At 33.7% G+C, this 22,914-nt stretch overlaps 1 protein-coding gene across 2 annotated transcripts in view; it reads right to left on the reverse strand.

The window, feature by feature from the left end:
- Positions 1–1,692: 1,692 nt before the first annotated feature.
- The window catches only part of LOC145293742 (uncharacterized), a 45,070-nt gene continuing 23,848 nt past the window's right edge, over positions 1,693–22,914 (reverse strand). For both annotated transcript variants that reach the window (XM_080140216.1, XM_080140215.1), the window contains 3 exons: positions 19,762–19,876; positions 6,571–6,684; positions 1,693–1,854 (listed from right to left, as the gene is read on the reverse strand). In XM_080140216.1, the coding sequence (XP_079996342.1) occupies positions 1,775–1,854; positions 6,571–6,684; positions 19,762–19,876 (309 nt within the window). In that variant the 3' untranslated portion in view covers positions 1,693–1,774. The remainder of the gene's footprint in view (positions 1,855–6,570; positions 6,685–19,761; positions 19,877–22,914) is intronic.

Raw genomic sequence — 22,914 nt, forward strand, 5'->3', positions numbered from 1 at the left:
ACTAGGCCTAGCAGCGTAATGTCTGAAATGTAGGTTGTAGAAATGAAATGTTCTGGCCAATTAAATTACTATTACGTTTCTGCATTTTACTAATACATCTATATCTGGACAGAGATTGGCAAGCCACAATATATAATAACGATTACCCGTACATGGCCTGATAATATGTCTGTAAAAACTCTGCTGTAAAAATATATTTATAATGATAGGGAGAAACCGCTTCATCAGAGGTGGAGAGAGTTATATATTAAATATATAAAATCCAAGAAAATTTGGATGAGGTAAAAAAGATCAAACGCTGATTGCTGCTCAACAGCTGTGTAATCCATGGGGATGTCAGGAAGAAAATAGACACGACCTAGAGTGAAAACGCGTGTTCAATCGCAACAGATTAAAAAAACACGCCTTGCATTGTTTATAATTGAAGGCGAGCACACGTCTATATCAAATACATATTTAAACTGTTATAAAAAAAAATTGGCGAATAAGAATAACAGAACAGAATAGGGTATTACCGGAATAAATACTAATGTTTTGCACAATCGTCTATGGAATATCATCAATATATTCATGCAGATGTGTTTGTTGAACAATAAAAATTCTAAAGTATGACATTGCCAACACGAATGTCTACGTAATTCGACAAGCGGATTAGAAGAATGTATTCTAATTTTAGAGACTCGTCATTTATTACATTTTTAATTATTATTATTATTATTATTATTATTATTATTATTATTATTATTATTATTATTATTATTATTATTATTATTTAAATGCATTCAACTTCTTGCATTGAATCTGTTAACGTGTTTTTATTTAAACCTCATTTTTACTTTTCAACAGGATATATGTTTTCGCAAGATGAAGCTATTTTTCTCGATTACGAAATAGTAATGGTAGCGTTTTAGAACTGTTATATTTGGATTCCGGCTACGAAGTTATAATATGGCTTTTCATCAAATAAATCTGATTGCCAGCGTCGTCGAAGAAGTAAATTATGAGATTTGTATTAATTTGGCACTTCTTAATACTTGTAACAAGATTTGGACCAACTTGTGACGTGACTAGACTTTACGTATATTTAAGTAGAATAAAACTATTCACAATAAGTACAAGCTATGATTTTAATAAACAAGTGAAGCAATTTCATTGTCGACTCACTTATCATGTGTATCTATTCGACACCTGCACTTATTATTGTATTTAATGGAGAAATATAATCTATGTGTTATATCGTGGTTTATATTCATAGGATTATGCTATCGATTAGCCGATTAGAGACTTGATTTAAAATAAATTATATACCACGAACTATTAATGTATTTAATGGAAAAATATATTCTATGTGTTCTTATTTGTTTAATTTTTAGTCGATGAAGAATAGATTAGGTGATGAAGAACTACGCCGAAATAAAATATAGACCGTCTATAACTTTTACGATGATGAGTTTAACCAAAACATCTTGCGGACTACAAGCACAATAAGCAGCCTTACTTTAAATTTATTATTAGACACAGACACCCAACATATTAAACTACGATGCGAAAGCAAATTTACCAACAAATATTTAAAGAGTAAGAAACATGACGCATATAGTTGTATTTATTGCAATAGTAATCAATATTTTATTTGTAATTGGAATTAATATAAAATCAATACAGAAAAAAAGACATCAGAGAACAAAGAAAAACATAAAAAACTTTTATTACAGATGTTCGGAATGTATTTATATCAATATATTACTAATGCATTAAAAATAGAATTTTTAGATCATTGCATAGTATTTGTGTCGATAGGATGCTCATCCAAACTGTCAACATCCCCTCCCTTAAGACGCACAAGATTGGGATCTGAAAACATGAAAAATAAATAGATTATTACTACGTTTTTTTGTTATGCGATATATTATTCTTGTATAGACTGAAACTAACATACAACACATATAAGCCTTTATAAGTCGATAATACCTATTCCAATATGACGGCTGTGCCTGTGGAAGCTTATGATTTATTCTTAATTTAATAACTAATGTTTGTTTATTTTTCTTTCTTTTGCTTTTAATTTATAACTATATTCACGTAGTGCATGCAAATTGGTTATAAGTTGTTGCAAAAGCAATTCTATTGTCATTTATTTCATAGATAAAATATAAAGAAAGAGAAACAGTCAATAGATAGCAAACATATATCGCAGTGAAAGGTAAATGTCAACATATATTTATTACAGTAAATCGTAAATTATAGTTACGGCAATTCACAAAAAATATATATACACCATTTACGTTTCACCCACAGCAGTTACTACTAACACAGTCATATACTTACCAGAAATCCTGGATCATAGATATATACTAAATATTAATTTGTGATATTCATTACGTTTGTGAATACAAGAAAAGGTCTAGTTTATATTTTCGGGTTTTTTTGTTTAACTATTTCTGAATAACTAAAAAAATAGTATGTTAAAAACACGCCTATATTACTGCTCTCTGTCGATATAAATGCCGCAACTTTATATTGTTTCCCAAACTGTACTATATTTTTACATGGTAGTCGCCACTTATCAAGGCTGAAAGCCAATCGGGGAAAGGGTTATTGCGTGTACATTAATCAAATTAATTAATCTATTAATAATCGTTAATAATGGAGATTTGATAAAGTGTCTTACTTAAGGATGCGGATTATCAGGAATTTTTTTTATGGTCGATTGAAGACATCTAATTGTTTGTCAGGTGGGAAACAGGCAAATGGAAGAGAGCCTCACAGGCATGAACTTCAAAGAAAGAAGCTTTTTTCATGGAATCTACGTTTTTATTTAGGCACAGATAAAGTTTGGGGCAATTTATTGACAGTGGTTTAAGCTAGAGGGGTGTTTTCCGTGAACGATTGGCGAGGGGGGCAGAGATTGAAGCTCAAACAAACACTTACCAGGGAAATAACGATAAAACAAAGACAGGCTCGTAAGTCTCTACTGTGGGAGAGAGGTTCCAGGGAAAAGAAAAAGGCATTCCCCCACTAGGCCACGAAGTCTATTTTGTACTCTGTCAAGGCACGGTAGGCTGTGTTTAGTAGCACCTGCTCAGATATGACAGCAGTACTCCATCCTTGGACGTACTTTTCTTTTATATAGATAGATGATTGAATCGGCAGCGAGATATCTTCTAGAGCGATAGAAGGATCCTACAATTTTTCCAGCGACCTTGGCAACAGGCTTTATGTGCGTGTTCCGTTTCAGGTCAGGAGTAAATGTCAATCCCAGAAGCTTATTAAAAAATGGAACCTTTTCTAGACGAAAGCAATCGAGTTTAATTGATGTTAAATGATGAAAAGAACGTTGGTGATGTAAAGATATGAGCTTGGTTTTAGATGTATTAAAAGTAACCAGCCACATCTTCCCCCACTGTACAACGGTCTCAAGATCAGAGAAGAGAGAATCAGAGAGAACGTTGTCATTTACGTCGTTTGATGTGTTAGACTAGATGGTCCTGGTATCAGCATAAATGTCGATGAAATATTTAAGCATGTGTTTTGGGAGATCATTGATGTTGCTCAGGAAGAGAGTTGGGCCCAGGATTGACCATTGAGGGACTGTAGCATTAACATTGTGGGCCTCTGATTTCTGCCCATCAACTACTACTTTTATGATCCTATCAGAGAAAAATGATTCAATGATTTAGAAAAGGTTTCCAGCTATACCGTAGCTGGAAATTTAGCATAGTAGACCTTTATGGCATACCTAATCGAAGGCCTTTGATCTGTCCAGGGAAATTGCTCTACAAAGGAAGACTTTGCCGGGAGATTCGCTAATCCTATGAGTTATAACCGTTAGTACATCTTAGCACTAGTAGATCTTGTGGAGCAGAAAACTATATTGCATGCAACTAAGAATGTAACTTCTGAGATGGTCAAATACTTATTTATTTAATATAGATTCCAGCAACTTACTCAGGACACACAGGAGACTTATTGGTCTGTACTGTAAGGTAGATGACTTATCATATGAATTATTAAATACAGGACCTACTGATGAGTTTTTTCAGGGTGTTGGGAAGCAATTCTCCTTAAAACAACGTTTTGTAAGCATGGGGGCACGTTCTAGTCGTATTTTTTAGTACTATAATTGAAATGCCGTCAGAGCCAGTTGCTTTACTGGAATCAAGATACTTGATTAGCTTGATGAACTCATGCACAGATACTTGTATAGTGCATAGCGTGCTGCCTGTTATAGGATGAAATACGAGGAGTTAAAAGCCTTGGTCGCATAGGATAGAATTAGCTACATATTTCTTGGCAAATAATTTGGCCTTGTCTTTTGCTGACGAGATGGCCTCACGTCCATTGATGATTGTTGGAGTAGAACGCACGCTTATGTTCAGGATTCTGTTTGCTATTTGCCAAAACGGTTGTGAACCGTGCCGCTGCTCAGCTACTTTGGATATAACGGACTGAGTACATAGCTCTATTGCATTTTGTATTACTCTTTTTGGCAATCCCGATAGTAGCTTTAGTCTCAGTGCATCGATTACGTTGCCAGCTATGGAAAAAGTGATTTCTGTGCGCGATGGCAGCAGCACATTCTGGGGAGTACCATGGTTGGCTTTTAGGTTTTTATTTGAATTTTTTGGATGGTATGAATCGGTATATGCCTAAAATTTACAATTCAGTAATTTCTGATACTATAGAGACCACATCCTTTTTAATCATGGAAGGCAGATGTAGATCAGATATAAATGTACGGAAGTTATCCCAGTCACCCGTAAGTTTCACTACGATAGCAATGCACTCCCAACTTGTGACTGGCAGCATTTTCGTGTTTTTAAGGAACTAATGTATATTTCATATGTCTTTAAGCTGACTTTGCAGGTATCCTTGTTAGCGTTTGTGCATACTATACATTCAAGCAGATGTAATCCATCCGGCATATTTATTACCTTATTTCAGATACATATATTAAATATTATACACATCGTGAGTCATAAGAAATTTTTTTTTTTTTGTTCTATTGATCGTTCACCTCAAACAATACACAGGGTCATTTATTCGCGAGGTTCGACTATTTGGGACCAGATTGGCAGGATTCTATTTATGGAGTTCGTCATCGAGATATTTGATCAGATTACACCTGAATTTTTGTATGTATCTGGAGTTGGGCAAACAGGGTGACTGAAGGGAATTCCAACGAGTGTAAAAGCTATCTTAGTTGAAGTTTGTAGGCATCTAGGAGTCTCAACGCTAGAGGAGTGGGGTTCTGCTGCTTGTAGGGGTTGTCGGATATATTTTCGTTGCAATTAGTGCCCTTAGTTTGTTATCTAGGGGGAACTAGTTCTCAGAGTTCTTCAGTTGCCATTGAAATACTAATAAAACAGACACAGGGATGCCATTTAAGTCGATGGCACAAAGGTTGAAGTTTAGTCTATAGTTCTAGACCTATTAGATTGCCAACCATTTTAACCCTGTCCAGGAGTAATAGACAAGATGCAGATTCGCCAGTCAAGATGTGGCAACAATACTCTATGCATGGGCGAAAACTGTCTTGAGATACAAGATACTCTCATGTATAATAACCCTTTTAGCACTGCATAGATATAACCTCCTTGTAAAGTGATCGACTCGAGGGGGCGATTTGTTCCCAACTGGAGAGGTTGAGACCTCCTGGGCCCTAAAAATGACCGGGTAAATATGCTAAAATTGTTAAATTAATCCCGGATAACAGCGGATATAAAAAAATACTTGAAGTAGAAGATATAAATATAGATTTTGTTTTATTGTCAAAATCAGATATATTTTGTTTTATTGGAAGGCCATATATATATATATATATTCAATAACAGAAAATGTTAGAATAATGACGCTAACATTAATCTGGGATGAAGAACGCTAGACCAGGTATTCTGACTGACAGGGATTAACCTCTAAGTTCATGGGAGCAGATATCGGTTTTGGTCCCAGATTTCAAAACTGTAGACTATGGCTGAACTGCACACCCGCAATTCGCATCTGGCTCCCCCCCCCAGCTACGTATCTTACCTTTATTGACTAAGTGGATTTTACACCACGACCCGACCTGGACTATATACGGCCAATTTCCCTCAAACTTAACGAGATTTGCGCGGAATCTCGAGATAATAAGATTGCTCTCAAAGGCCTGACCACCACCCTTCTCTATCCTGCAATGTTGCCATCTACAAAGAAGCGAGATTAGAGAGTTTAAAAACGTGCTAAGAACTGATTTTATAAATATGCTAAGAACTGAAGTGTACATACCTTTAAAAAGTGTGTATTTTTTTAATTAATTTTTAGTAGAATAGAAGCCAATTGTCTTCTTTCTTCTGGTGAATGCAGCATTCGTTTTCCTGCTTCCAGAGAATTCTACACCGAGGCGTTCCGGATTTAATGTGATACACCGTTCGGAGGACTATACAAAGTGTGAAGACGATCAGGAATCAGTTGTGTGACCTCACCACGAGAGGCGTGTCACACCTCGCAGTAGCTCTGCCAATTTTCTTAATGTATTTGTTCCAATCCATCTTGTCTGAATGTTAAATAAAGGCGTCTTGCTTTACTTACCATACTTGACTCTCTCTTTCAGCATACAGTAACCGTAGCCGGCTGGGATACTGGCATCATTTAGCACTTTATAACATCTAGGATGTGGGTTTCCGTTTGCAATGTCTGCTGCACCTTAACAAGATAATATTTAAGGAAAGAATTAACAATTGTACACAAAATGATTTGATAGACATTAATACAGATTTAAACTATAGTGCATCACCCATATTTAAGTTGGTAGGAACATTTGGAAAATGAAATTGCCATACACATCAGGTAATTATTCTTAACATGACGAAATTAAAACACTCGCATTTTAATACCTCCTTTTACTGCAGATTCTACCAAGCCGTTCAGTTAATATTTTTATAATTTATCTCACATTATTAGCTATGTTGAGATATTTTACTCAAAACTATCTCTCTATCGCTCTCACACGAAATTAAGCTGAAAAATTATAGTACGCATATTACAAATGTTGGAATTAATAATCTGCTAGTAATTCTCTCTCTTATAACATATTACATGCTGTTTAAATTGCCTCCCTATAACTGTAAATTTACTTATGTATGGTGGCGTGAGTTCCTTTGATATGTAATAATAACGATTGGACAAAGACAGTCTCGAGGATGTAAACAATTCAGTTCACAGGTATCTCCAGGTGTGCGAGTTAAGAGTAAAAGCCTTGCGCAGTGTCTAATTTAGTTATGATATATTCTGTATCGTCAGTATTCAGCATAAAATTAACTGTCGGTTTTGATCCAATTACTTTCTTTTTAAACTTTTAGCTTTACTAATTTTCACGGAAAAAAGCATGTATGTACCGCTTCCTTAAGTGCAGACTCTGATTATACTGTTATAAAAGAGTGCAGTTTATTCAGTACATAAGCGGACAATTGTTTGCACTATATCATAAATCAAACGGGTGTTTTGTTCAAAATAATTAAACTAGCCATTTACACGCCCGTTTTCCATAAAATGTTATAAGGGTTACTGTTTATCATCAAACTGTGTTTTAACTCTTAACAAGTAAATAAATATTACAAAATTTAAAAAAAAAACTATTAGTCGACATCGTTTCGTTTCGGTAAACTATTTGGAAATGACGACAAATAACGATTCTGACAACACGTGTGTATAAGACGAAGTTTTTTTTAACAATCTTTAAAAGGGTAACACAGAAATTGTAAATTTTAGAAATAAAGCATAAGTAAAAAAATATTTTTACTCATGCATTTAATGAACTTGACGTAACTAAGCTTGAGACTCGGATTTCTCCGGAATATGACATCCACAGAAGAAAGAAATAAACAATTCGATCGGTGGATGCATACATCTCCCAGGCATAACAACATTAAAACCCCTACTCGCCGGAGGTCGGAAATATACATACATACATATATATATATATATATATATATATATATATATATATATATATATATATATATATATATATATCCAAAACCTCGACAGTCGTTCTTTACATGGGAAGATGTGGTGTATACCTAAAGCCGTTTTTAACATGAGGGGGTTCGGGTGTTTACAATACGCAGGGGAAAGTCGTAAAAATTAACGAAGTTGCTATTATTTATTGTAAAAAATGTTAAACTTAATTTTTGTGACAAAAAACATGTTATTTTATACAAACATTTATTACGAAATACAAATGACCGGTAGTTTTTTTTTTTGTTTTTTGTGTTTTTTATTTCAAATTTTACCTTATTTTTTCTTTCACATAGCGTTGTTATTATTTTATCTACAACGCTCGATTCTATCGGGCTGTTGACGTCATGCGCCGGTTAAAGCTGAACGATGAGAAAATAATTACACAACACTTAAAGTTTAATTCATTCTATCAGTCTTTGGAAAATAAATATTTGAATAAAGTGGCAATTATGCACTTACGTTACCGTGCTTTATTATTAAAATTAGTATTTACACATTAAATTCAGGTTTTAAAATATCTTTTTGTTTGCTACATTGTTAGGTGAAAGTAAAGATAACCAGTCGGTTTCTAATTTGTAGAAAATCTAGCTCCCGAAAAAGAAAACGGTACTCTGGATTGTAACAAAAATAAAAATTGTCTCAGTCTCAATGGATTTCTCCTCTACTGATCAAGGAAAAAACGATGAAGTGTACTTCACTCTCTGTCTCTCTCCCCCTCTCTTAATAAATTGTCCGACCATCTCTCCCTCCCTCTCTCTCTTTCTCTCTCGCTCTCTATATCATCATCTCCATCTCTCTTTCGGCCCCTTTCTCATTCTAATTTCCTCTATCTCTCTCCCTTCCCCTTCCTTCCTCTGTCTCACTCCCTCTCTGTTTCTAACTCTCCATCACTCTTTATCTCCTTCTCTTTCTGTATTTCCCTCTCACCTGCTATTTTCTATCTATATATCTTCCTGTCTATCTGCCCATCTCTAATCCCTCACCATATTGTAGTCTCCTCAATTAATAGGCATTGCCAAACATGGATACATCCTATTTTACACATAATTTACTTATTGTGAGAATAGAAGTTATTTGAAATTACTGCTCTTTTTAACAGCACCAGGAGTAACTGGTAAAACCTTTCTTATTAACCTGAGTTTGGCAGCCATTGAGTGACAAAATGGCATAGCCCTTGCGTCATGTGGAATACCCGCAACATTGCCATCGAGTAGAATAACTAGTTACTCTACTTTGAAACTACTATCAAACATTCAATTTTACAAATCTCCCATGTTCAACATCTCCAAAATACCCAGTATGGGGAAAATCTTGAAAAAATGCTAACCTTTTGTTTGGGATGAATGCACAATGGTAGGCAAATAATCACTTAAGGTTCTTGGCCGATCTCTGCAAGATTTTCATGACAATGGACGATTATTTGGAGATGCCGTAATATCGCTTGCAGGAGATTTCAGACAAATGCTATCTGTAATTCCTCAATCAACACCGGCAGATGAAATAAATGCTTCCCTTAAATACTACCCTTTTTGTTGCCAGATGAATGCATTAAACTTAACTCAAAATATGAATGCCCATATTTTTGCATCACTTGTGGGAAATTGGGCGCTGAAAAGTTCTGGCTGATCCGAGTTAAGGGCGACATTCGTTGAATTTTTACTTCTGTAATTTTATTACGTCAAAAGAAGAGTTAGTTTAAAAGGTTTTTCCAGATGTTCAAATTAATTATACGACTTCCACTTGACTGAGTAAATGAGTTATTCTTGCAGATCAGTACAAGACGTACCTGAATGCAACGCTATTATTCAACGTAAAATGCATGTTAGGTAATCACATACACACCCATCGACACTGTTGTTTAAGCAGATAATGTGGTTAATTATCCAACAGCTATATAAGTTGCAGTATATGCGTCCACATACACTGCAACTTAAAATTGGTGTACTAATAATCATGTTGCTAAATATAAAGCAATCCAAGATTTGCAATGGAAAAATTAACAAACAATATCAACAGAACCTTTTACAGATGGAGATATTTTCATTGGACGCATTTCTATGATTCCACCTGATACACCATTACACTTTAGGAAACTGCATTTTCAAGTTTTATAGTCGTTTACAATAACCATCAACAAATCGCAGGTAGCAATCTATATAATTGTGGGGCTTACCGCTTAACACTGAATGTTTTTTTTTCACCTGGACAATGTATGCTATGTGTTCAAGAGTCACCAAACCAGAAAATATTTCTCATTTTGGAACTTTTTCCATTGCGCGAATTTCAGCCACAGCAAGGCGTGGCAGGGTAAAGCTAATATATATATATATATATATATATATATATATATATATATATATATATATATATACATATATAATTGGTTGAGAGATTCCATCGAGAAAAAATGTATATTTAAATGGGAAAGGTCACCAATAATTGCTGTTGGTGACCTTTCTCATTTAAATATATATATATATATATATACATATATATACATATATATTTATATATATATACATATATATATATACATATATATATATACAGTACTCTGTACATATGTTTTGTATTTATTTTATCTGCCTTATGATTATATATACAATCAACACCAATACTTAGATAAACCTATCCGCATTGTTGTCATAAAGTGCAAGCATTGGTAATTTAAATTCTTTTGTTTTTATATAATAGATATCAGTATTATCGGTGGACGTAATATTTTCATGATTTCAGTAAACAGTTCTTTCATGTGCTGTTTATTTTCATATTGCTGCGCCTCTAGACTCAGTTTTTTTTTGTTGTCTTTCATCTGGGCTTTTCTGGCGTTCAACTAATCGTTGTTAAGTTTCCTTTGAGCGATTTTGTAGTTCAAATAATTGTTGTTATCTTTTTTCTGCAGGTTGTTGCTTTTCATCCGAGCTTTTTGGTGTTCTAATAATTGTTCTTGACGCTGTTTGTTTTTTCCTTTGCACGTTGTTGTTTTTCAATTTGCAGTTTTAATAAAAAGGCCTATTTACTTTGCAAGGTATCCATGCTTGAATGATGTGCAAACAACTGAGTTTCCAGATTTTTAACAAAACAGAGCCCAAAAGAACAGTTTTTAGTATTTTTAGAAAAACTGTGGGAAAAGAGAACATTACTTTGCTTTCTTTAGTGGCTTTGCCAAAGGAACCTTGAACATACAGTTTTAGCTTCTTTGAACAAAATATTGATTAAAAAAATATATGTTTTATATACGAGAAAAATATATCTCAACAGAAATATTCATTATTTTTTAAAAATAAAGTGACTTTTCGCATAAAACCGAAAGGTGTTTATCGTAACGTAAAAAAAAAACGCTGAAAACAGTATTTAATTTTATTTTTTGTAAGTAAAAAAGGTCATTGACACACTTATTTAATGAGGCGAGTAAAAGCACACGGATAATTCGTATGCCCTTTATTTTCTCTTTACGAGTGCGCCTAGATATCGTATAGATGAGAGAAAGTATGAAAATATTTTTACTTTCCATGACTTTGCAATGACTTGGTTTGGGGGAGTTAACCACTTACCTTTCATCGGTGTTTTCTGTACACTTGCTTGTGTTAAATCAGATTTCTGTTGTGAGTTCTTTTTAATGTTGAAGTATTTGGAATTCAGATTGCGTCTATGATGTCAAAATCTGACATCGCCACTGCAATAGTTTTGTTTAAGATTAACAAAAAATGCAGAACGCGAAAATAAAGTAACATGTGTTGCAAAGTATACAATAGATGGTTTGTTTGTCGTAGTCCACATACGTCGTAGGTGTGTTCATCAAATATCGACTGCCACCTTACATCTTAATCTTTCAGTATTAATAGAGATTGAAATAGTATATTTGTATGTTACATAGATGAGTTCCGCCGCAGCTTTTAAAAGAGTGCTCGGTGAAGGATAGATCAAATATACAGTATGTTTATTATACCAACATTATTGGTTACACATGTGCATACATGTTTCAGTGGAATCTCAAATCAGAAAATCATAAAAGTGTAATCTCAAATCAGACTGTAAAAAGGGGAACTACTGAAGACATATCAATACCCCCGTTACCCGAGACGGGATTTCCCAGGGTATAAGTCACACCTATAATATACTTTTGTTATACAAAAGGAATGAATCTTAATTTTTATTTTTTCCATTAAACAACCACGTAATATTTTCGAACTATCATAGTTTAATGTTTGTCTGTAACGTGTTTCTAGTGTGTACGCATCTTGATTCCGGGGCAGACATACTCCTAATTCTTTTATATGTGTTAAATATGTACGTATTTTTACATGCTTATGATTCCGTTGCCTTCTGTAGGGATAATTCCTATTTTAATCATAACTTTGTATAAATGTGTTTCTCTTTACTAGTTAAAACAAGAGATGAATTATTTCACATTTAAACGTGTCCTTATTCAGCTACCTTTAACTGTCATCCAATATATATTCAACCATATATTATCTCATTTACCACACTAAACTATCTCCTTTACTACTGTCAGCTAAGTTTATAGGTATCTTTTTTTAAAACACATAAAATTCCTCTCTGCCCCGTATCCATAATTGCCCCTCCTGCTTTTTCTTTTGTTTATTTCACTCGCGAACCTAGTCATTTCTCCTCTGCACTCGTATGCCGTTTGTAATTCTTCTCTGCGTTTATTTTCACTTTTAACGCCTACGCTTTCAAATTATATCAGATCACTTTCCTATCTTTTCTCCCTCAATACTTATCAATATTTTATGATCCTTGTATTTGTATTTTCCCTCTTTTACCCTACTACTACACCTCTAACCCCTTATTCGATTCTTAAGCTCTTCATCCTAAATAATGGTCCTTTCTTGAGTCCATTATATTATCATATTACCATAGTTGGTTGACACAATCTGTAGTCTTTTTGCTCTCTATTTATGGTCTCTGGGTTCAGAGCATAGTTATAATAGTAATTAAGTTTGTATTATATTACATTGATTTCATTTATTAGCTCATATACCGAGTTATCTGTTATTTTACTTCGATTTATTTTTATTTTAAAACTAAATTAAATATTATGCAATGATCGAACCTAAATTAATTTTCTATGAATATTTTATTTTAAATTCGATTTCAGCGATTTTCTTCGGATTACTACTAAACATTAATGATTTCCTTCCATTCTTGTTTTGTTATGGAAACATAAAAACTAGATGCTCTATTGCAGCTTTCTTTCATCATATTTCTATTGTTTTACATACTCGGCACTTCTCCAGATAAATTAGACCTTGATCAAGCTCCCAGTATTAAGTTATATCTGCACATTTTCTTCAGAAAACGTACAGAAAAATTGCATTCTTCAACACTATCATATTTTTCACTGAACTAATTCATTAATTTCTCTAAACTCAGACCGTGTATTCTTTGTCTTTAGCCAGACATCCTGTGTCTATTTTTTAAACTGAAAAAAAAAACGCAACTTTTCTTACTCCACTTCTTTCCTAAAGAAAACATTTTTTCTGGCTTTGAAGCTTTTCTCATGTCTTATACTCCGACTACCCTTCCCCTTTATATTATTATCGACACTTATCGTTTCTATTTCTTTTCTAAAAGATATTTAAAAATGACGTTGTCTATTTTACCATATTTATGTATCATGATAATATCAACTCCTCTTCTGATGAGAAGTATTTACCATTGAAATATCACAGGCGCAAGAGATTACTCCTTACCAGCTCAGTAAATAACCCTAGATTCCTCTCTCCGTCTGTATCTCTCTTTATGTTTCTGTTTGTCTTTTTTTCTTTCTCCACATGCATATATACTATGGGTCTTCAATAAATCTGCAGAATTGTTGGTACAAGCATGCAAAATTTTTGTACACCCTAACAATTCAGTATGTTATTGATATGCATCTTATGAGATAACTGAACAGTTGTTGTAATTTCAGGTCAAAATAAACAGCCACAGCAGATGTCGGAGTACACCCTACTAAAGCCTAATGACACACCTGCTTAATTTCAAAAGTACAACCACACCATGAAGTCAATTAAAAAGACCAATACGCAGTAAAAGTCGGGTTTAGACATTGGAAAAAATACGACACAGCCTAGTAGAAATACATCAGATTACATTTGGAAATATTCTCATGATTCGCGCATCAGTTTTTGAGAGGCATAACGATATTCAAGCAGAGAGTATGATAGATAGTATAGTAGGTGTGGCAGGTGTAAATAATTTGGAACATCAGAGTTTATTAGCCAAATAAATAATTCTATCGATAAAGAACGTCGAGTAACTAGAGAGACAATAAGTAAACATTTGTATGTCAGTGTGAGAACTGTACAGATTTATTCGCAGGGAACTGAGAATCAGGATTTGCGCAATTTTTTCCCAAGGTTTCTAGAAGAATATCAGAGAGTTTAGACGTTGTCAAAACAGCAGGCGGATAGTTCAACTAATCAGTTCGTGCCCATATGGTGTAGATCAACACACACACACCCACACACACATACATATATATCTGTGTGTGTCTGTGTGTCAAAACATACTTAAATTCATTGCCTTCACAACAGCAGCCGCATAGCGTAATGTTGAACAGACTTGAGTGCCATTTCAGCGACCAGGTTTCGATCCAGGCTTGAGGCAGTTGTTTGTCTAGCCACACTGATGAGCTGTGAAACAGCGAAACAGTATTGTATATGGATGGCTATATATATATGTATATATATAGTCTCTTGCAAATATATATATACACTCACATAGATACACAACCCCCCCACACACACACATATATATATATATATATATATATATGAGGTAGAGATTTAGAAGGCTATCACAATGCGAGGAATGAAATATAGTCGTTGTTGGTGACAGGAGACGAAAACAAGTGGCGATTTACAAATCAATAAGTGCATACATATGATGATTGCAACGTCTTGTCAGACGAGTGACACTCCCTCAGACATTTAAAATCCATAAGCCCAAATGTACGAGGGAGTATCTATACAAATATGATGTTACAGAGTCTTAGCTTTGTACGACAGCTAAGTCTCTCTCTCGGTTAAAAATGCTGAGATCCAGCAACAAGGAATAGCAAGATATCCAGCAACAAATTAAACTGCATACCAGCTTAATGCGGGTACCGGTCTTCCGCTTTATGGGTTTTTAACACCATGGCGTACGGGAGCCCTCTCTACCCCTATACACACATACACACACGCAAATATACATGGTGCTAGTTGGCCGTTGACCCAGAAAAAAGAGTTCATTCGCCCTGTCTATATATACATATGTTTATTCAGTTGTAATTAATTTTAGGAAAATTAAATAGTATACGGAAAAAAAATTAGTTCCGAACTTATATATGGAAACTTTCACTTATAAGTAAAAATGCTTTCATACAGATATTTACTTTTAAACAAATAAGCGGCAGGCTCAAGAAGAAAATCCCAAAATAAATTTCCTAGGTTCATGCTTAATCACTAATAGAAGTAGCGATTCAAAAATCATTCCTACTAGAAGAAATCGAGTTAAGCCTCATCTCATTTTCTTTATGCGATATTATTTAAAACAATCCGATTTGTGGCATCTATGTTCAAGAGTGATATATTCGTTTATTATAAGTGGAATAATTTATAGAATGTGGACAAACAATTTCTGCTATTTTTACATAGGAATCACAACTTATCAAGGCCCATGATCACTCGAGTATAAGGGTTAAAGAGTGTACAGTAGTCAATTGGACAATATAGTAATTGTCAGTAATGGAAATTGAGTAAACTTGTTAACTTAAGGGGAACAACTTATCAATAACTTGTTCACATTGGACTTGAATACAACCATAGTGTAGTGAGCTGGACAGCAGTAAAACGGAAAACAATTCCACAGGCGTGACGTTCAAAGAAAGAAGCTCTATATTTTGGTTTAGGCACATATAAAGAATGCGAGGAATTATTGATAGTGTTTTCAGCTAGACGGGGGTTTTCTTGTGAACGTTTGTCAACGGGGGACTATAGATTGAAGCTTAGTCGAGCACTTGCCATGAAAATTACGATAAAGTTAAGACAGACTCGCTTCATCTCTTCTATGAGATAGAGGTTGCAAGGAAGAAAAAACGGCATCTCCTATGAGGCTACTAAGTTTATTTTGAACTCTATCAAGGAAGGACAAGTGCTATCTAGCAGCCCCTGCCCAGATGTGGCAACAGTACTCCATCCCTGGACGAACCTGTCTCTAATATAGAGAATGGCATCAGAAGTGAGATATCTATTGGATCGACAGAAGGATCCCACTACTTTTCCACCGGCTTTGGTAACAGATTTGATGTACTTTAGCCATTTCAGATAATGAGTAAAGGTCAAGCCAGAAACTTGTCAGAACAGGATGCCTCCTCAAGACGAGAGCCATTCATTTCAATTGATGCAAAATGGGGATCAGAGCGTTGATGATGTAAAAGTAGAAACTTGGTTTTAGATGCATTAAAAGGAACTAGCAACTCTTTCCCCTATTTACCACGTGCTCAATGTCAGAGGAGAAAGAATCGGAGGCCACTTGATCATTTACAGTCTTAGATCTGCTACCATAGATGGTAGTACCAACAGCATAAATGTCTACGATTGATGTAAGAATGTGATTTTAAAGATCATTAATGTAAATCAGGAAGAGAGTTGAGCCAAGATGGACCCCTGAGTAACTCCAGGATTAATACTGTGAGCTTCTAATTTCTGCCCATCGACTACTATTCTTATGACCTTGTCAGAGAGAAATGATTTAATAACTGAGGAGACATTCTTAGATATACCATAGCTGGGGATCTTGTGAAGTAAACCTTTATGACATACCTAATAAAGGCATTTGATATGCCAAGAGCAATTGCTCTAGAAAGGAATCCTCCCTGGAGAGATTCGCTAATCCTGTGAGATATAACTTTAAGCACATCTGCTGTAGATCCTGCAGAATGGAAACTCTATTGTGTGCCACTAAGAAGGTTATTGTTTGCTGAGATAATTGATTACTTCTCTATTAACACAGATTCCAGCAACTTACTCATGACGCTAAAGAGACATAAGCCTATACTGAGAGGGAGATGACCGATCGCCGGAATTCTTAAATACAGGGCAAACTGGTGAGATTTTCCAGGGTGATGGGAAGCAATTCTCCTTAGGAACACGTTTAAACAGTTTTGGCGCTAGTTTTGGTTGAATTTTTTTGAGTACTATAATTGGAATACCTCATGATCGGTTGCTTTACTGGAACCAAGGTTTTTGATTCGCTTGGCAACATCACGTGCATATATTTGTATACCACATAGCGTGTTTTCTGATACAGGAGGAAATATTGCTTGTTAGTGGCCTTGGTCGACAACAGTAGAATTAGCAGCAAAGTTCTTGGCAAACAGTTTGGCTTTGTTTATGCTGACGAGATTACCTCAGGTCCATTAATGATAGTTGGGATAGAGCACACGTTTCTGTTAAGCATACTGATTGCTATTTGCTAAACCTAGTAAGAACCAAGCCGCTGCTCAGCTTCTTGGAACATTACGGACTGAGCGTACAACGTTTTTGTACGTTTTACAATGGTCGCTGGCATTTCCAAAAGCATGTTTAGTTGCAGCACATCAATTACGTTTGAAGCCATGGAAAAAGTGATTTATGTGCGCAATGAAAGCAGCACATTCTTGAGAACACCACGGCTGGCTGTTAGGTTCTCTATGGAGCTTTTACGAGGGTATGAAACGGTCAATACCTACAATTCACCATTTTGTCAAGTCTGATACTATAGAGGACGGAGAGGTAGATCTGATATAAATATACGAAATCTATCCCAGTCAGTCATAGAGTATCGGTATACTGTACGATGGAGAGGGACATCTGAAAGCTTTTTACATTTCATTTTTATCTTAATTGATACAACAACAGAATGGTCGAAAATCCAAGTGGAGACAGAACGGAAACTGAACATAGTTCAGGACAAGTTGCGAGGAAAAGGTCTAGGACACTTGCATTCTGCCCGTCAGAACATGATCATTATCAACGATGTGTGTGTATATTTCTGTAAGTGTTCTTCTGTGAATATACGTATATTATTTCATATATGCATATATATATATACATATATATACACATATATATACACATATATATTAAATAGGTCTATATATGTAAGTATTTAGTTATTTGTCCATTAAGATATACATTGTAATGCAATTTCTCTATGTATCAAGAGGGCGAATTGCGTGCATATTTTTTGCTTGATATATCTAATTGATTTTATTGCAGATATAACTCTTAGAGAAATGAGCTACATGCATATCTATATATATACATATATAAATATATACATATATATTATTACTACTATTATTATTATAATTATTATTATGTTCAAATATTATTCGTCTTAAATGTTGAGAGGCTAAAAATTATGTAATTTTCACTGTACTTTTTTATAACCTGATATTGCAAACCCCCATATCACTGTTCATTAGAATTATGTCGAACAGATTACTCTCGAGTTACAAAACGGCATGAATTAAATAAAATCTGTTCAAATTCTCTAGTACTACATGAAGTTTCTCGATTTCGGCATTCAAATTACTCATCTCGACAAAAGTGTAGAGTTTGGAGATTACTTTGGCCAACATGTGCAAATTTACGGTAAAATCACAGAAATAATTTCTTCAACTTAAACTGTGCAACTTATATAGCCCCATCTACATAATAAATAAACATTATGTATATTTATTTCTGAAATTCTTTTTCTCACTTGGAACTAACCACTTTTTCGCATTATTTTTATGCACATGTTGATGTGAATTTAGTTTGGAATACTCCAGAATTTTATCTAACGACAAGTATGTACTTTTCAACATGTTAATGTAAATAGGCAGAAACGTTGTTAAAAAGCACTAGCAAACGATAAATTCTAAAAATGTGAAACTAAGGATTAATGTTAGTTTATTCATGTGAAAAATTATGTGTACATAATTTTCAATAAAAAAAAATGATATTATTTTTATGGCTAGTGTTTAAATAAACATACCAGTTTTATCAAATACGAAAACATATTAACACATGTGTCAAGAGGCACCCTCTACTTTTTTGGGGGGACAAACAATTCCTCATTTCCTTTACAAAAATATATATACCTACTTTTTTCTGGAGAGAACCACAGCTGGCTGTTAGGTTTGCTCTGGAACATTTTAGAGGGGATGAAAAGGTCAACCATTTTGTCAGGTCTAATAGTATAGAGGGCACATTGTTTTAAATATGAAACGCAGAGGTAGATCTTATATAAGTGTACGAAAGCTGTCTCAGTCAGTCATAGAGTATCGATATACCGTACAATAGAGAGGTACGTCTGAAGACTTTTTACAGTTCATTTTTACATTAATTGATACAACAGAGTGGTCAGAAGATCAAAGGGAGACAGAACGAAAACTGAGCATAGTTCAGGGCGAGTTGTGATGAAAGGGTTTAGGAGACTGGCATACGGGTCGTCAGATCATCATCATTATCAACCATGTGTGTGTGTATGTGTATTTCTGTAAATGTTTTGTGTGAATATACGTATATTATTTCGTATACCACACAAACTATATTTTACATTGAAATTACAATGAGGAAAAACGTTTTTTTTTTAAGTATACAACTCAATACACGCTTTTTTTTATCTATATACTAAAAAATTATCAAAAAACTGTCTGAGGATCTCGACGTCAACCTTGGTCAGTTTCTGCATCAGCCAACATTCATTGTCCTGCCTACTTACCGTAAAAGAAGCAATCGTTGTCTTTGTTGCAGGGAACATTTATTCTGCACTCATGCTCATAGCAGATTGAATGTTTTGCTGGACACTGCAGGGAAATTGTGCACGGAATCTTTCTCTAATTGAAAAGAAAATATTTAAGCATCAGAAGCAGCAAATTATAAACAAACTAAAACCACAAAATAAAAAGTCGATAGAACTTATACAATCTGATGGACGTTGTCAATGATGGAAAGTATGAAAACATTAATGTTTAAAAACTTACACACTCTGAACTTTTAATGTGAATACAAAAATATTAAATATGAATATAAAACATTGTTCTATTTTTATAAGGAGTACCATATTGTTTTAAAGATGGTAAGCAAGTTTGCTTACGACAAGAAGAGTTCTAAGAAGCTGTTCATGCATTCATTTCATTGATACAGAATTTTGTAATATTTAGTGTGGAATGATTCTTGAATTTTCGAACGGGGGAATTATCACATTAACAAGCTGTATAACTAGCTATGTCTAGATAACATTCCATATAAGTAACTATTTGTTAATTGTCGAGTTCGATACCCTATAACATGAGAATTTCTGTGTGAACGCGATGAAGTCTGATATTAATGATAGAATTTATTGAATCTCTTGCAAAGGCGAACGTATCATATTTTCATAAATGTGATTCAAACGATAGAATAATTTTCTTCTTGGTTTATATTTTTAACAGTTATCTCTATCGTAAATATTACAACATTATTTTTATTCATATTGTAACGGACTGCCTAGTATTGAGTAATATCATACCTTATATGTTAAATATAAGCACACATATTATTGCACAACATGTTTTATATTAAACTGCAAACAATACGCAGATGCATCCAGTATTGCTGGTGTGTTGTTATATCAGCAGGGAGAGATGTATTAATAATTCTCAGAAGTTGTAATTTATAATTTACTGAAAAATACAAACGTGTCAAGTAATTATTTCACTTATTAAAATAAAATTATTTCCATGACATTCGTATATTTCTAATATATCTATTAGCATTCATATGCAAAGTGAATATATTCTCTTGGCTGTGCCATGAAATGCATTTCACGGATTAATTTGTTTAATAAGCACTTGTATTCTTTTAAAAAATTATAATAAATAAAATAACGAGACCGCTTTAAAGTAAATACCGATTAATAACCTATTTAGAATCGATCTGAAAACATTTTACCGGCCAAACTACAAAAGCAGATATACAGATCCTCTAAAATATTTGCTAAATTCCGGATGAAAAACGGATGTCGGGTAGTAAAAAGTAAAGGACGACCAACTATAACAACACAAATCATACAAGATATAAATCGCAGATAAAAATATTACCATGGCATTGATTGAATTCTGCAAAATACATAAGGATGTGTAATAAGATTCACAAGATCTAAAATATATACGACAATATAATCAATTTTATTATGAATACAATCGACACATTAAGATTAGAATTAACAATGATGAAAGACAATGCAGCACTGACATGAGAATACAGAAATATATTTTTCAGAGGAATTGATCGACATAGCATCTGTTTATCACGATCATGGTGCAACTCAATTATCTATAATAGAATTGAAATTCCTGATGCAAGTTTACACACAGAGAACAAAGAATAAACGACATAATATATAAGCATTATATATATATATATATATATATATATATATATATACTTCATATTAGTTTTTATTTAACAATCAGTTGTTATGGAAACGTGAGAATGTAAAGTTTACAGAATGTTACTGGCAGCAATATTCTATAAGTTATCCCATCTAAACAAGAATTGCTCGATATGCAAGATAGAGCAACTAAATTAAATTGTGATTCAATAATAATAGAATAGAAATTATTCTAAAGTATTCGTTGTCTTGCTTAGAATAATAAAAATTATTTGATATGAAACTCAACCACTTCATTTCATTTCAATGAGAGTTTTTTTGAAATTCATTGAATCACAATTTAAATATATATATATATATATATATATATATATATATATATATATATATATAATTGGTAAAATGATAATAAACTGTCAAATCTGATAAAAAGTACTTGACTCTTTAGCCAAGATTGCAAATGTAATCTAAAATGGAAAATATCCACACTTGGGGATAAGAGATTATGACTGAGGACGTTTGGCGTAGTGGTGAGCTTCACCCGGAGATATGAGAGCACTTGTATTGCATGCTACTTACAAACATTTTCAAGTGTTAGAAGAGGACAGCATCAAATCTACAGAAATGAAATAAAAGATTGGAGATGAAAAGAAAACACAACATTTTAGACACAAAAATAATATTGAATAAATATGTGAACTAATTTAAGAACATGGACAGCATGGCTACTTAGAAACACTGGACGATTAATAAGCTGAACCACAGGCGAACCTAAGCCTCCTGATCAGAGGAGAAGAAACGTAATCTCTTTGTAGAAAACACTACAGTTTAATGATTGTTCTGGCCGATTCTACGTGAAATTCTCGACTGTACTTCTAGTAGGTGGGTTAAAGGCACGGAAACGACCTGAAAAAAGAAACACAAAAATTAACTCAAATAACTGGTGATAACATGTAAAACAATCAATGCAGGGTAACACACGACCAAAAACCTTAAAGAAAAAAAAATGTGTTTTAAAAGAACTACATGGACAATTTCTAAGAAGGGGATCACGAAAATACGCGGAATTTACCAGTAAAAAGACATCGGAAAAGGGAAAATGAACCACTACTGACAGCTGCACAGGACAATACTATTATAATAAAGTATGTTAAATAAACATATATATCTTCCAGGAAAAATGTAAATGTAGACCCTAAGGACAAACTAACGGGAGGAATGTATACAAACAACAGAATTTTTAAAGCAATACATGCAAATATATTTTTAGATGATGGAAATGGCAAAATCCTAATATATATAGAAATAGAAAAAGACAGAATAAGCCAAGCAAAAAATAAACACACAGTAAAGAAGAAAGTGTTTAATGGTAGATGTTTTCAACATAAAAGATCCTATGCAATGATAAAGCAAAAAGAAGACAAAAGCAAAGTAAAACTTTGTCAAATCACTGAAAGGAATATTCAGTAGTTAGAAGGTCAGTAGTTTAGGCCCAGTAAA

This window comes from Euprymna scolopes, chromosome 15 (genome assembly GCF_053919585.1).
Source record: "Euprymna scolopes isolate OS-2025 chromosome 15, ASM5391958v1, whole genome shotgun sequence".
Lineage (NCBI taxonomy): Eukaryota > Metazoa > Mollusca > Cephalopoda > Sepiida > Sepiolidae > Euprymna > Euprymna scolopes.